The following is a 15,275-nucleotide window of genomic DNA, read 5'->3' as shown; positions in this document are numbered from 1 at the left end:
AAATGTTTCATATAATATCACAACAACTCTGGTCAAGCCTAGAATTAGGGATTGTCTAAAAGGATGGTTTTCTAAAATTGCTGCAAAGAAAAGTCATTGCTATTAGAAAAAGATGATTATTTTAAAGGCAGCACGGTATACTGGTTTTAGAATCAGAAAAACAGATTCAAATCACAGTCCCACCTCTTACAGCTGTGTGACTTGGGCACATTATTTAACCTTTCTGAGATTCCATTTCCTCATCTTTATGAAAATGATAACAGTCCCCACGTCATACGGTTGTAGTGAAGATAAATAGGATTTGTAGGCTCTTGGCACATTTACTGACACATTGTATAAATTAGATACATAGTTTTTATTTCTGTTTCTGTAATACATCTAACTGGAAGCCTAATCAGAGAAAATTAATTGGTAAATAAGGCTCCGTAACCATGATGCTATATAACTTTATTTCATTAACTGAGAACTTATAAACCAAAAAAAAGTCTTAATGAAATTCACTGAACAAATACTCTAAATATACTTACACTCATATTAAAGCTGTTAACCACAAATTACGAACAGAGTATCAATATAAATGGGGGGAAATGAGTAACCTAACCAGTAACTGACAGAGGTGCACTTGATCCTCAGTTCAGAGATCTTTCCACTATAGCAAGTTGCATCTTTCTAATTAATTCAAGTGTGCAAGGCTTTCTTTAAAATTAAAATGCTCCCCTGAGGGCTGTCTACCAGTTGTTCACACCTCACGGTGAATTACTTTAATCAGATAAATACGTTAAGCAACACTACCTACTTAAAGAAACTGTGATTTGAAGAGTGGTGAGCAGAGGGGTAATTTTAAAGCCAGGTGCGTGGGGTGGGGGAGGCCTGTGTGATGCTCTGTCCAAGTCTCTGTGTGGTCACCGAGCGGCATGATGACAACGCACCTGCGTGCTGGGACCAGAGGGGCTCCAGGAGTCAGAAAACGTGTCAACGCGGTGCCCCTCTAATGGGCTATACCAGGTGCTCTTTAAGGAAACTTCCAGTTCTACAGTTCTACCGTTCTCTTCTGCAGTGTGCCCTAAGACCCCAGGCGGTACTAACCTCCTAAATGCCTCTAGAAAATCATTTCAGGAGCATCTCTGGCAAGTTCCCCAACCAGGCCTGAGGACTGACCTACCACAGAAATGCAAAACAACACATCCTTTTCCATAGATAAAAATCAGACCACCACCTGGAATAAATTAACATCCTTAATTTATGTAAACTAAGAGTCTAGCTGTGCCCAAAATAAATACAGCAGGAAAACCATTTAACCTAACGGTATAAGACCATCACAGCATCTCAGGAGTTTATTAAAGCTGTCTTGAGGGCTTCCCTGGTGGCACAGTGGTTGAGAATCTGCCTGCCAATACAGGGAACACGGGTTCGAGCCTTGGTCTGGGAGGATCCCACATGCCGTGGAGCAACTGGGCCTGTGAGCCATGGCCGCTGAGCCTGCGCGTCCGGAGCCTGTGCTCAACAAGAGAGGCTGCAACAGTGAGAGGCCCGCGCACCGCAATGAAGAGTGGTCCCCGCTCCCCACAACTAGGGAAAGCCCTCGCACAGAAACGAAGACCCAACACAGCAAAAATAAATTAGTTAATTATAAACTCCTACCCCCAACATCTTCTTTAAAAACAAACAAACAAAAAAAACCAAAAAAGCTGTCTTGAATGCTTTTTAGCTCGAAAAAAAAATAATTAAAAGAAACTCTCTTGGTCATAATATCCCTTTAGCATTAAGCCTAAGAGTTTGAAAGTGGGAAGAGTTTTTGAATGTTAAATATTAAAACCTATTTCTACAGAAGAAGGATTCTTTTGGAATTGATTGACAACATATTTCACCCTTAATCCCTTTGATTTTCATTGTTATCTAAAATAACTCCACGGCTGCTTGTTTAAAGTACTCCAAAAATGTCTACTAATACTGTATATGCACTTTGAAATTGTATATTTTAAAAGGTAAATTACTGTCCTCTAACTTGCAAGTAGAAAAGTAAAATTTGGAGGAAAAGAAAGAGGGAAATTAATTGACCATAATCTCAATATTCTCTCCAAATGAGAGAATATGATCAAAAGTATACCAGAAACATATTACCTTGAAAGTCAAGAAAACAAGGAAGTTCCAAGAAAAAACCTGGACACACTCATGGCACCGTGCAACACAGCAGTGGCCAAACAGCAGCCTGAGAGCACAGCGCCTGGAGGAGCTGTCTCACCTCCAATGGAACGGCGGGGTCACTCACCTGGAAAATCAAAAGGGCACCTTGGACGAAAGCAGCAAAATTAAAGAGCATGTGAAGAAATAAAAGCACCTAATGAGACAAGTTACAATCAAACTACCAAAGTATAAATTCTGCAGCATCCCTATCAAAGTAACAATCAACAAATATTGAACCCTGAAATGTGACTTGCTTTTTCCCCTGCAGGCAGCTGCGTGAAGGAGGTAATGCTCAGAGCCAAACAGAAAAGTACAGCTGTTCTCAATATTTTCGACGTAAAACGAAAACGGTGTATCTCAAAGACATGCTCCTCAAGAACCACATTAAACTTTGCCCCTGGTTAGCAACTATGAGAAAATAAGTTTTGCTTTCTTCTACAATGTAGGATATAAAGTTAAAACTTTCACTCAAGATTACTCTAATTTATCCTAGTGCACGTGGGCTGAGAGGGACTCAAGAGTTCCTTAATGAACACAAAGCAAGAGCAAAAGCAGGGGAACCGCGTTTTACTCACAGGGTTTTTTCCACTTGGGCAATTTGTAAAGTCTCCTAGACCATTTTATCGTATGTATGACTCATCCAAGTTCTACTTTCCAATTGTTAAGGTTTTCGCGGGGTTTTGGCATGTGTGGAGGGGCGTCAACGGGCTTTAGGGCAGCCTCCACAAACGCACAAACACAGCACGTGTGCCAGTAAATCCTGTGACGTGAGGAGGGAGCCGGGCAGATGTGGGTCCTGAATGGGGGATGGGGGGTGAGCACAGGGACCCCAAACAGCCCCACCCAAGGCACAGGTCGCTAACGTCCCTGCTACTGTCCACCAGCACACACTGAGGATCACTTCCACAAGGGCAGCCTCTGTGAATTCATCCAACCAATGGTCAGGCTCTATGCTCGGTCCAATTTCTGTTATTCACTCTGCAACTATGCACTAAGCATGCCAGTTACTGTGCTAAACTGTTCCTTAAGGATACATACAGTTACTATGCTGTGGCCCAGTTCCTGAAGAGCTTCCTTGAAGCAGGGCAAGCAGACGCTATGCTATATCTACATGTCTCTATTATACTATACTAGACATAGCTAGAAGAACACAGTAAGTGCTAAAACACAGGAAGAAGCAAAATGCTGTGAATCTGTGTAAACAGTATCCCTATAGACGAAAACTCATCAAATGCAAAAGTGAGTTTAGAAGTACCTTTCATTTGCAGGGCATGGGGGACACAGACCAAGGCAGAATTCTTTGGCCTAAGGTTCTGATTTAAGAAAAAAGAGGCAGTTAAACTGTTCACATAAGCTAGAGCTCAGAAGGACGCATAATCTGATACTGGGATAGGCAGGCTGATAAAGTGAAAAGTCAGTAGCAAGGAGGGATTTGCTCCTAAGAGAAATTATTCTAGCTAAAGAGAAAGGGATAAAGAAGACAAGACTTGCTAAAAGATGTGTTGAACACTACTAATAAGTAAAACTGTTAGATCAAAGAGTCACTAAATACGGAGATGGAAATCCTAAAAAGTGTAGTGCCAGAATCAACACTACAAGGAAAAAGCTCACTAGTTATTTTATGTGGAATTATACTTCATTCATTAATTTCCAGGAAGACACTGTATTCCTGTTTTAAAAAAAAATACCTGAACCGCATACATTTTATACTCTAGTATTTCCTGATGCGAAGTTACTGCACACTGAAAGGCGACAGAGGCAGCAGATTTAAAATATACAGGCATATATCAAATCTATTAAAAGGCAATAGGTTAAAATACAGACTCTGGAGCCAGACTGCTTTGGGCAAGTTTTCTTCCTTCCTCTGTGCTTCAGTTTCTTCATTTCCTACCTCAGCATTTTTGTAAAGTACCCAGAATTGTGTGTGGCACGAAGCGCTACACAAGTAGGGGCTACTGCCCTCCTGCTGCTGGGGGTGCACTGCCAACAACAAGAAAGAGAAAGCGGAGCTCCAAGGCCACTGCCTGGAAGGAAAACCCCAAAAGGCCGCATCTCCCATCTTCTACTGAGCATTCCCTTCCCTGAATCACTCTGGGGAAAGCAGGGGCAGCCGCGTTACAATAAGTTCTGCTATTAGAATCGAAGGGAGGCCACCCTGCTGGCTGAACTTCCCTGATGGCTGGGAAGAAGAAAGACAGCAAAGAGAAGAAAAGGGGCACCAGCAATGTCTGGAAACCCAACAGGAAGAGCGTTAAGACCTAGATGTTGGCACCTCACTCTCGGAGAGCTGGAGCAGAAGCTACCAGGGAAGCTGTCCTGCCAGGAAAACATCCACGAGGAGACGCCCCAGCCAGCCGGGCGGACACCACCAGAACCCCATCCACTAACACGAAGGGGACGCGGTAGGAAACACTACCAACCCCACTCACAGCAATGTTTCAATCTGTGGGGCCCTTCACATGTGCTCTAAAATGTGTCCTTTTCAAAAAAATCAATATACTGCCTTTGAAACAAGTCCAAACAGCAACAGATGAGATGATGAGCATCACCTCACCAGAGCCGGATGTATCAAGTTATAGTTCAGCACCGCCATTTCCAATCGTAACTAAAACTCAGTTAACGACGGTCTGTCTCTGAAGATATTTATGACGTAAATTATTTGGGATAAATAAGTTAAAACTTCTCTATTAATAAGTAAACAAGAAACATGCCAAATATCTTAATGTAATATGACCAGTCTTAGCATAAACCAAGTTTACCCTGAGCATCATATTTTCTACTGGATCACACAGATAGTCATCAAAAAACTACTCCAGGGGGGCTTCCCTGCTGGCGCAGTGGTTGAGAGTCCGCCTGCCGATGCAGGGGATGCAGGTTCGTGCCCCGGTCCGGGAGGATCCCACATGCCGCGGAGCGGCTGGGCCCGTGAGCCACGGCCGCTGAGCCTGCGCGTCCGGAGCCTGTGCGTCCGGAGCCTGTGCTCCGCAACGGGAGAGGCCACAGCAGTGAGAGGCCCGCGTACCGCAAAAAAAAAAAAAAAAAAAATACACCAGGGCTTCCCTGGCGGCGCAGTGGTTGAGAGTCCGCCTGCTGATGCACGGGACGTGGGTTCGTGCCTCCGGTGACCTACTTCTAGACTTCCTCTCCTATGAAATATCAAGTTTCCTTATTATTTAAACTGGTTTTATATCTGTACCCTAAAACATCCTAATTTACACATTTTGTTTTATTGGTCTGTTACTACATAAGAATATCATCCATGTTCATGTAAATGTTACCCAAACAAACCGTATCCTACTTTAAACAAACTGATACGTATATGAGACTCATTAGATAAATAGGTTTCATTGACAGTTAAATAAGAATATTCCAATAACTTATTTTAATAATTTCTGGACATTTTGCCCTTCAATATTTATCAACACAATAGAAAACTAACAAAAAAAATTTAGAAACATCAAACTCTCAATTTGACATAAAATTTTAGTTATACAGTAGCATCACTTTTTAGAGCATAAAAAGTGTAACTTGTTAGGCCCTAAAATGTTAGTTATATTCATAAATTTAAGTCACCATCAAAAAAGAACAGTTGTTAATGCTTTTTACATAGTTAGTTGAATTTAGCTTTTTAAAAAATCTTTTGAATTTGGTGCCAATGAGCCATTTTAATGGAATACATGGGTAGAATGGATTAATTGCACCCTACAGAGAAGCCAAAGTGCTTATTTTAACCATTTATTATATTTCCAACTTCATCATGCTGGATAAATGGTTAAAATACAAATGAAGATGTTTCTGATGAGTAGCGATTTAACAATAACAACAGCAAAAAAGCAAGAAGGTAATAAAAGAAGGGCAGAAGTAAAAGATACCAACTGAAATGACCAGTTCCTGAAAAATGGAAAAAAGGCAGAGGGCGGAAGTAAGGAGTAAACCGCGCAGGAGTCTGCATGGGAAGTCCGAATCCCTCTCACACACGCACAGAGCGGGTGTTCCATAAGGTAGGTCCATGCTTTCATCAAGATCACATTAGCATGCATTTAAAATTACAGAGAAACCATGTTTGCCAAAGGAATTTAGCCTGTTTTACAAACACATCAGGTCGGCACTACTTCACACACCTTAGCTGATGTTATGGTAGGTACTGTGAAGATTTATTCATATCAAATATACTATAAGAACAGATTTAAATGGAGCTAAAAATAATAATAATAACGTATCCATTGGAGTCTTCAAAGAGAACTTACTTGGGCCTGGAAAGAACGTAAACAGACCAATGTTAATACATATAGGACAACAAAAGATTATCTTTTTAATCGGAGAAAGCTCACGTACAACCTAGGATGAGTCCCCGCCTGGGGAAAAACCTGACCACAGCTGCAACTCACATGGGCCTAAGTGCAGCAGGCAGGGCTGGGGGAGCCAGGAAGGTGTCTGACTTCCTACCTAAAATTAGCCAGGCCCACTTCACCACAGCTGGGTTAGGCTCCTCTATTTTAAGGTGTGCAGCTCCAAATTGCTTAGGAGCATGTAACTGCTGGCCGGTTTCAGGAGCTAAGAGTGTCGAGAGACTGTCCACCAAGCCTTGAGAGTGGACAACTAGCCTGGACAAAAATTCCACACTGAATCATCAAGCTGTCTGGGGTCTAAGTACACTGGCAGCGAAATCATACACTGGAGATATCCATGAAAGCATATTGCCCGAGGGCACAATACGAAGGAAATGAGCAAGAAGAGACATCCCTTACTCTTTTCCACCACCCAACACACACACACACACACACACACACACACACACACACGCAGGATAAAAGTAAGGGAGAAACTGACAAAAATTCATGATCCTAAAGTGTTCTTGTCCTTTCAGGAAATTATATAGAACTGACAGCTGAAACCCTTCCAAGTAATGTCCCGTGATTGTTTTTTGTTTTTTTGTTTTTTTAAATTAACCATTTTAAAGTGTGCGATTCAATGGCATTTAGTACATTCACGGTATGGTACAATCCCAGCCACCTTTATCTAATTCTGAAACATTTCCATCACTCCAAAACAAAACCTCCTACCCATTTAAACGTTTCTTCACATCTCCTTCTCCCCTCAGTCCCTGGCAACCTATTTACCTATTTTGGATATTGCATATAAATGGAATCATAACAATATGTGACCTTTTATATCTGGCTCCTTTCACTTAGCATAAATGTTTTCAAGGTTCATCCACATTGTGGCATGTATCAGCACTTCATTCCTTTTTATGGCTGAATAATATTCCGTTGCATGTATAAACCACAATTTGTTTATCTGTTCATCCACTGATGGGCCTTTGTGCTGTTTCCACCTTTTGGCTATTGTCAGTAGCACTGCTGTAGACATGCGTGTATCTGAATACCTGTTTTCAGTTCTTTGGGGTACATACCTAGGAGTTGAATTGCTAGATCATATGGAAATTCTATTTTTAACTTTTTGAGGAACCATCAAACTGTTTTTCACGAGCCTGAACCATTTTACACTCCTACCAATGTCCCATGACTCTTTACCTCCCCCTGAAAGTCCTAGGCTCCCGGAGTGAACCCCATGGAGCGGGTACTCAGTTCACATTCTGCATTTGGGAAACATTAGAAGGGAACTGGTGCGGCTCCCATTTGTACAGGCGAGAAATTTTTTCCTAGCATTTAAAAAAGGAGCTGAATTTTCAAAAAAAAATGAAAAGGCATGCCCTTCCACCAAAACTAACAATAACTTCATCAACCAATGGTAAAGTTAACTTGTAAGTTACATGGCCTTTACATACACCTGAAATTTAAGCTGCACAGATAACATTCTGGATTGCTACCACCTCGTGGCAAAGACTTAGCATCTATTTTATTACCAGAACTTGAGACACTAGACACAGAATACACATTTAATTCAGTACGATCAATTAGCAAACACACATACCTTCATCTTCTGAGGCATGACATTTCACTCTCAATACCAAGTCAAAGGTTCTTTCTGGATTTTCCCTAAAAGAAAAAGAACTTTGTTATTTTTATCTCCTATAACAAAGTTTACATATTCTTAACTCTAAAAATTAATCTCGTTCTTGTCTCAGTATGTTCCATATAACTACATGACCACAGCGTAGAAGAAGTAAAGTGTTTTCCTAGTTCAGCAACTTAAGAACCCTGAGGCTTAGGAGTCTGGAGTCTTGGGGCAAAACATTTAACCTCTGAGCCTGTTTTCTTACCTATAAAGTACCCTGTTCGCTTCAAAGGATAATAATGGTGAGGATTACAAATCAAATAATACAAGTGGAAGTACTTTATAAAGTATTAAGTGCTGTATAAATATAAAGCATTGCCTTTATCTTACTGAATCAAAACCGGAAAGCCAGCACGTTCCTAAGTGTCTCTACCTTTCCCTGCCAGCAGAGTTTGACAGCAGGTTCTCCAACTTTCTTCAAAGGACTTGCAATACAGGTGTAAATGAACACCTGGTTCCACCTGCCATGTTCTAGAGCACCATGAGTCATTCATAATGTTCCTTAAATGCAATACTTCGCATATACTTTTCTTGAGATATAATAATTACAGCACATAAGCATGTTTAAAGTGCCAAACTATACATAGCCTCCAAGGCCAACCAAAAAAAGCCTTATTTTACGTCAGTTATCTTTGGGGAAATTGGACATCTGCCTCAATACTTGGATTTTATCACTAAGAACAGTGAGGCTTTGCTTCATTCAAGAGTTATCCGCATCTTCACTAACTGCTCATACATTCAACATAGTCTCTGCTTTATTTCAAAAAGCAAATTGAAACCTACTGAGACATCTGTTTTAAAAACATAGTTCTGGGTTTTTTTTTAAACTTAGTTCTGTTTTAATCTCTTTCTGCCAGAAGATAAAAGGTCAAAGTCTGATACCACAAAGTCCATGTGATCAAAGTGTTAATATATTTCAGTTATTCCTGCCAAGGAGACCTTAGTGTCTTTGTGTGCACTGGCTGTTTGTAATATGCACTTCCTTCAAGAAACTAATGGCAGCTTTGGCTTCTGATTTTTAAAACATCTGATTTTTAAAAAATTTATTACAAGAATCTAGAAACATAGGAAGCGACAACCCACATAAATTTATTTGCAAATAGAAGTTTCCTCAGCCCTCCCACGATTCACTTGCTTCAATGGGAATAATCAACCTGGACCCTCAGTCAGGTGACCCTCCCTCCTAAGCCGGTTCAGGTCAAAAGGTCCACTTTTCACGTCATGCACCTAGCAACCCACCCCCGGCAAGATATCAAACACTGAAGAAAACAATTCTAAATCACACAATTTTCCTATTTTCGTAATAGTCTTTAGGATCTCTCAAGTGTAAATAGTAAATATCGATTCTATTATACTGGGAAATTTTAAAGGCCTTTCACGCTAAAAGAAAAATACACGATATTCACGATTTTAAACTCGGAGGAAGGGAGGGTTAAGGGGGGCGGGGGAAGAGAAGAAAAATGGAATTCTTTGCAAACTAAGTTTCTGTAGCTAAATATAAAACTCATGCCTCTAAGGTACCCAAAAGAAAATCACCACACTTAACACAAATAGCTTTCTGCCTAATTCGTCTCCTAAAGAAAAGCCTCCCCTGGTGGGTACCGGAGCCAACACATCAAAACACCACCACCGCCCACCCAGCCTCCCAGACCCTCTGGCAGGGACCAGCAGCCGTATCACCGCACACGGGGGCCCCTTTCAGGTCCTAAGAAGAGGCGTAAAAAGAAGGACCTGGGACCGCGCCGGGAAGACACCTCACACCCGCACCGCGCGGCCCGACGCGGCGCGGGCGCCCGGCTGTCACGTCCGACCCGCGGCCCAGGACCCGCAGCGGCCGCGCCGGCGCCCAGGCCTCCGCGCCGGGCCGCGCGTCCCCGCCGCCCGCAGGCTCCGCGGCCTAGGCCGTCCGGGGACCCGGGGGTCCTGGGGCCCGGGGTCGAGGGACCGAGGAGGGGCCGCTGCCCGCCGCCCGCACTCACTTGGTCCTGCAGTCCATGGCTGCATGTCGCGGGGGCCGCCCCGCCCCGCCGGCCGCCGCGGGAACGGCCGCTCAGAGCCCGGCGGCCGCGGCCCGGCGGAGGAGCTGCGCCCGCCCCGCCCCCACGTCCGGGTGACCGCGCGGCCGCCGCCCCCGCCGCCCCCTCGCGCCGGCCTCACGCTGCCTGCACCTTCCGCGAACCAGGAAGTCGGCGGGCGGGGCCGCAGCCGGACCGCCTCACCTGGGCCGCACGGCCCGCCGGCCCCCGCGGGGGGGCGGGGGGCCGGGCCGTGGGCGGGCGTCTGGGGGCCCCCTTAGGGGCCCTGCCCGGTGGCCCGCGGGCCACTGTTAGGCCAGACCGCAAGTGCCCCGCGTCCTGAGCGCCGAACCGGCCGGCTGCCTCCCCGGGGGCCGGCCCAGGCTCGGGGCGTCAGGGCTGCAGCCCGCGGAAAGCTAAGAACCTGACGAAGCACCTGGACTCGCCCTGTGCTCCACCCCGCGTGCGCCCGGAGCACCAATTGCCCGTGTTTGCTCGACCCTGCGTAGGCTGGTGCGTTTCACTGCTGTCAAGCTGCAAACCCGGACGGAGCTCCAGGTGCCGCTCAGCTCCAGCTGGGCCTGGTTACCTCCGAATCCAGAGCCACCCCCTCTGGAGTCGGGAAGGTTAGGACCTGCACCTGCTCAAGAGCCCTGCCAAGCAGCCAAATAACAGTGCTCCACTTGCTTGCACATCGGGTACACAGACCTCCCCCACCACAGGCCGCCGCACGGCCAAGCACTCACCTGGGGACACACCCACGAAGGGACAGGCCTCGTGAAAGGGCAGCCAGGGAACTCAGGGCTGGACGAAGGCCCGAGGGCAGAAGGGCTTGTACAAAGAGCTGCAGTGTTCAGAGCCCTGGGGTACGTGGGAGCAGCTGGTATGCACCGTCCCAGCACTTGCCGGCACTCTACGTGACAGACACTTTCACCAGCATCTCATAGATGAAGAAGCGGGCCAAACCAACCCCGGGATGATGGCCAAGCTGGATTTCAGACCAGGTCTACCCTATACCGCCTCTCTCCCTGGGGTGAGAACAGAGCTAGAAGTAGTCTTAGGATGGACGTGCGAAAGGCCGTCCAGGGCTGGGCTGTTAACGCAGAGACCTTCCCAAGAAGGCTTCTCCCACACGTTACCACCCTTGACACATGGCTTCAGTGTTTTTCATCCAAATAGGGGCTGCTTCAGACTTTATTCACGTAAAAGGTAAGAGGATGAGAGGAAACCAAATGTGGTATGTATAGAGTGTGAGTCATGAGACATACAAGTTAAACAGGAAGTCTTGGGAATTAAGTGAAGAATTTAGAATCAAGAACCTAAAATTAAACTCAGTTATACCGATCTCAAACGTTCTTACCAAAGATAGGCTGTTACTTGGTCAACAGAACAAGATATATTGCATAGTCAGACCCGATAACTTAAAATGAGGACAGGACATATGGGGAAACAAAAAAGTTATATTTTAGCATAATGTGTTGTCATAGCTTGACTTGGGGTGAGACACTCAGTTTCTTGGTTCCTACATTTGTAAAATGGGAATTACTACTTGTGTATCACATGAATGATATGATGTTCAAATTTAAAAGTGCTACTAATTGTGTGCTCTATTGAGAAACCATTCTGTGGATTTCAGTTTCACAATGAGGCAACATACACCACATAATTTTTTTCCCAAATAAAACTCTTTTCTACATAAGAAGTTACCATAGTCCAAAGCCTTGGAAAAAAATCTGTAAACTCAAAAACCACTTCTGCTCCAAGTGTCACTAAATTTCTCAGACTTCTACTTTCATTATATTTAATTCTTCTCCAAAGAAAGGAACCCTACCTGGGCTGCCTGCATCAGGAGTTTTTAATTTGTGGTGAGCAACTATTAATACAACTGTTTTCTCCAACCATTTGTTGAGATTTAAGTGACAGTCATACCCCTGCACAATATAATTTTTTTTTAATTTACTTTAAGTATATGAAGGGGAAATACTACATATGCACACACAAATCTTTTTAAACTGGCTTTTAGGCTGACCATGATGAAGAGGTTTATTACTGAGGTAAAAGGGATAGAAACACAGATGGACACAATTTGCATGATTTGTTTAAAATTACTGAAAAAAGAGAATTTTGTATACAATTGTCTTGGTGAGATGTTTATTGAAACCCATGGTATAAGTTTAGCAGTTTTAGAACTTCTGACATGAGTGGTAGAGAACTCTACAAAGGGCAAGTCTTCAAATTGGTATTAGATCTTCCTAAGATCATATTTCAGCAGTAATATTTCCTACTTGACTATTGATGTTAACGTATTTCAGGACTATAGTCATCAAAGGACATAGTCTGCATGTGGTCAAAGAACATAGTTTATAAGCTAATAACCTTAAAATCTTTTGAGCTTATTTTAGTTTTCTGTGTGTGTTTGTAAAGAATATACATAAAAATATGTCCTTGGGAATTCCCTGGTGGTCCAGTGGTTAGGACCCAGCACTTTCACTGCTGTGGGCCCAGGTTCAATCTCTGATCGATGGAACTAAGATCCCACAAGCCGCGCGATGCGTAACAGCCAAAATATAACTAAATAAAAATAAAAATATGTCCTTGATCAAATATTATGATTGTGTTGTTGACATCTCCTCTTACTGGATTTGCATCACAATTGACACAACTCAATTAATGGACGAGATGACTTGAAATCTCCTAATGTGACGGTGGATTTGTCTATCTCAATTTGAAGTTCTTTCAATTTTTGCTTTATATAGTTTGGGGCTGTGTTGTAATATGCAAGCCAGTTTATAATTATTATATCTGCCTGGTAAACTTATCATTATGTTGTGACTTTCTTAAATTCTAGCAATGCTTTTGCCTTAGTATCTAAACAGCTTTCTTCTGATTAGTGTTTACCTAGTATTAGTAACTCTCTTTTCATCCTATTACATCAAAGCCTTCTAAATCATTATGTGTAGATTTAGCTAACAAATGTTACTTTTGGCTTTCAGCCTAGTCTGATAATCACTGACTCTTAGATTGGGCTTTTAGACCAGTGCATGTATTATAATTGCTGACATATTTGAATTTATTTCTGCCATCTAATGTTGTACTTTCCATTTGTCTTCTCCGGATCTGTGGTTTTTTTCTCTCACCTTTCCTTCTTTAGGATTGATTGATTTTTTTTTTTAATGCTTCCACTTCTCCCCTATTCTAGTTGTAAGTTATGTACTCTGTTCCTATTCATCTAGTGATTATCCTGGAAATCTTAACAGGCAAATTTATCTGATTAAGTCCAAAGTTTATCACTACGTGAACCTTCTCCCAGACAACACAAGGACCTTTAAAATACCCTCCAAAACTACAATACATTATTTATGTTGTATTATACTCTTGTTTTATATCAATGTTTGTTTAGATTTACCCAGACATCTACCACTTAGTTTGCTCTTCTTTCTTATTTCCATCTTAGATGTCCCATCTATGATTGCCTTCCTTCTGCCTAAAATACATGCCATAGGTGCTGACTGATTCTCTCACTTTTTGTTTGGGTGAGGAATGTATGTATTTCACCCTCACTCTTGAAAAATATCTTCACTGATAAAGAATTTTAAATTGACATTTCTTTCTGTACATTTGCAATACCATTACACTGTCTTCTAGCACCTCTAGTTATAATGTGAATTTTGAAAGTAATCTTGAAGTGTAATCTGTCTTCTCTCGCTGCTTTTAAGATTTTTTGTTTGTCTTTAGACTTCTAGTTTCGCTATGAAGCATTGAGATGCAGATTTTTTTTTAATCCATCCTTCTTGATTTCTTTGCATTTCTTGACCCTGGACTGGTGATTTTCGTCAGTTCTGGGAAATTCTGAACCCCATCCTTTCTCTTCTTTCCTTCTGGGACTCTGATTATACACATGTTCTCTTTTTACCCTCCATTTCTCTTAACATCTCTTTCGTAATTTCTTTTTCTTTATCATTCTAGGCAGAATTCTGGATAATTTCACAAAGATCTTTTTTTTAATAGATCTTTATTGGAGTATAAGTGCTTCACAATACTGTGTTAGTTGCTGTTGTACAACAAAGTGAATCAGGCACATGCATACATATGTCCCCATATCCCCTCCCTCTATCTCACCCCTCATATGGTATCTTCCTTTTCATTAATTCTCTCCCTGGCTTTGTCTCATCTTCTGTTAAAGCTAAACATTTAGTTTTCAATTTATATTACTTTTATTTCTAAAGCTCTTTTTGGTTATTTTTTTTTTTTTTTTTTTTTTTTTTTGTGGTACGCGGGCCTCTCACTGTTGTGGTCTCTCCCGTTGCGGAGCACAGGCTCCGGACGCGCAGGCTCAGCGGCCATGGCTCACGGGCCCAGCCGCTCCGCGGCATGTGGGATCTTCCCGGACCGGGGCACGAACCCGCGTCCCCTGCATCGGCAGGCGGACTCTCAACCACTGCGCCACCAGGGAAGCCCTCTTTTTGGTTATTTTTAAATCTGCTTTCTCAACTTGTGTTTTAAGCCTCTCTTTAATTTCTTAAAATATATTTAACATACCTATTTTAAATTCTGTTTATGATAATTCCAATCTCTGAAGCCTTTGTGGGTCTGATTCTACTAACTGATTTTTTTCTGCTGGCTCTAGTTTATGGTCCCTTCTTTTCTTCCACGTGTGGTGATTTCCTTTTGTTACCTGATCCTTGGAGCGTCATATGTGGACATTTAGTGAGATCTGAAAGGAAGCTGAGTTCTCTGGAGAGGATATTCATTTATTGCCAGTAGAAGTCTAAGGAGCACTACCAGTTCAGAACCCTCTGATACTAAATTCTCAGCTTGAAACTTTTCAGACCACCCAGGTGAGATGTGACTTGTAGTTATGAATCCTCCAGGAGGATTAACTCTGCTCCAATGTTTGAGACAATCAGTTTCCCTTGAATCCCTTTGGCATGCCCGGTTCTGAGGGGTATCCTATTGGACTTCCCACATTAGGAAGGGCCTTAAGCCCCAAATGGCCACGATAACAGAGACTCCAGTTCATCCAGTTTAACAAACCCCCTCTCGATGGAAGATGGCTGT

General features: G+C 42.9%; 1 protein-coding gene across 3 annotated transcripts in view; it reads right to left on the bottom strand.

The window, feature by feature from the left end:
• The window catches only part of DENND1B (DENN domain containing 1B), a 250,682-nt gene extending 240,384 nt beyond the window's left edge, over window positions 1–10,298 (bottom strand). For all 3 annotated transcript variants that reach the window (XM_082833223.1, XM_082833224.1, XM_082833225.1), the window contains exons 1-2: window positions 10,182–10,298; window positions 8,119–8,183 (exon numbers count right to left, since the gene is read on the bottom strand). In XM_082833223.1, coding sequence (XP_082689349.1) covers window positions 8,119–8,183; window positions 10,182–10,198 — 82 coding nt within the window. In that variant the 5' untranslated portion in view covers window positions 10,199–10,298. The remainder of the gene's footprint in view (window positions 1–8,118; window positions 8,184–10,181) is intronic.
• Window positions 10,299–15,275: the final 4,977 nt, after the last annotated feature.

Source organism: Leucopleurus acutus, assembly GCF_964270905.1.
Source record: "Leucopleurus acutus genome assembly, chromosome: 2".
In the NCBI taxonomy this organism is placed as follows: domain Eukaryota; kingdom Metazoa; phylum Chordata; class Mammalia; order Artiodactyla; family Delphinidae; genus Leucopleurus; species Leucopleurus acutus.
This window is presented reverse-complemented; position numbering and strand designations above follow the sequence as displayed.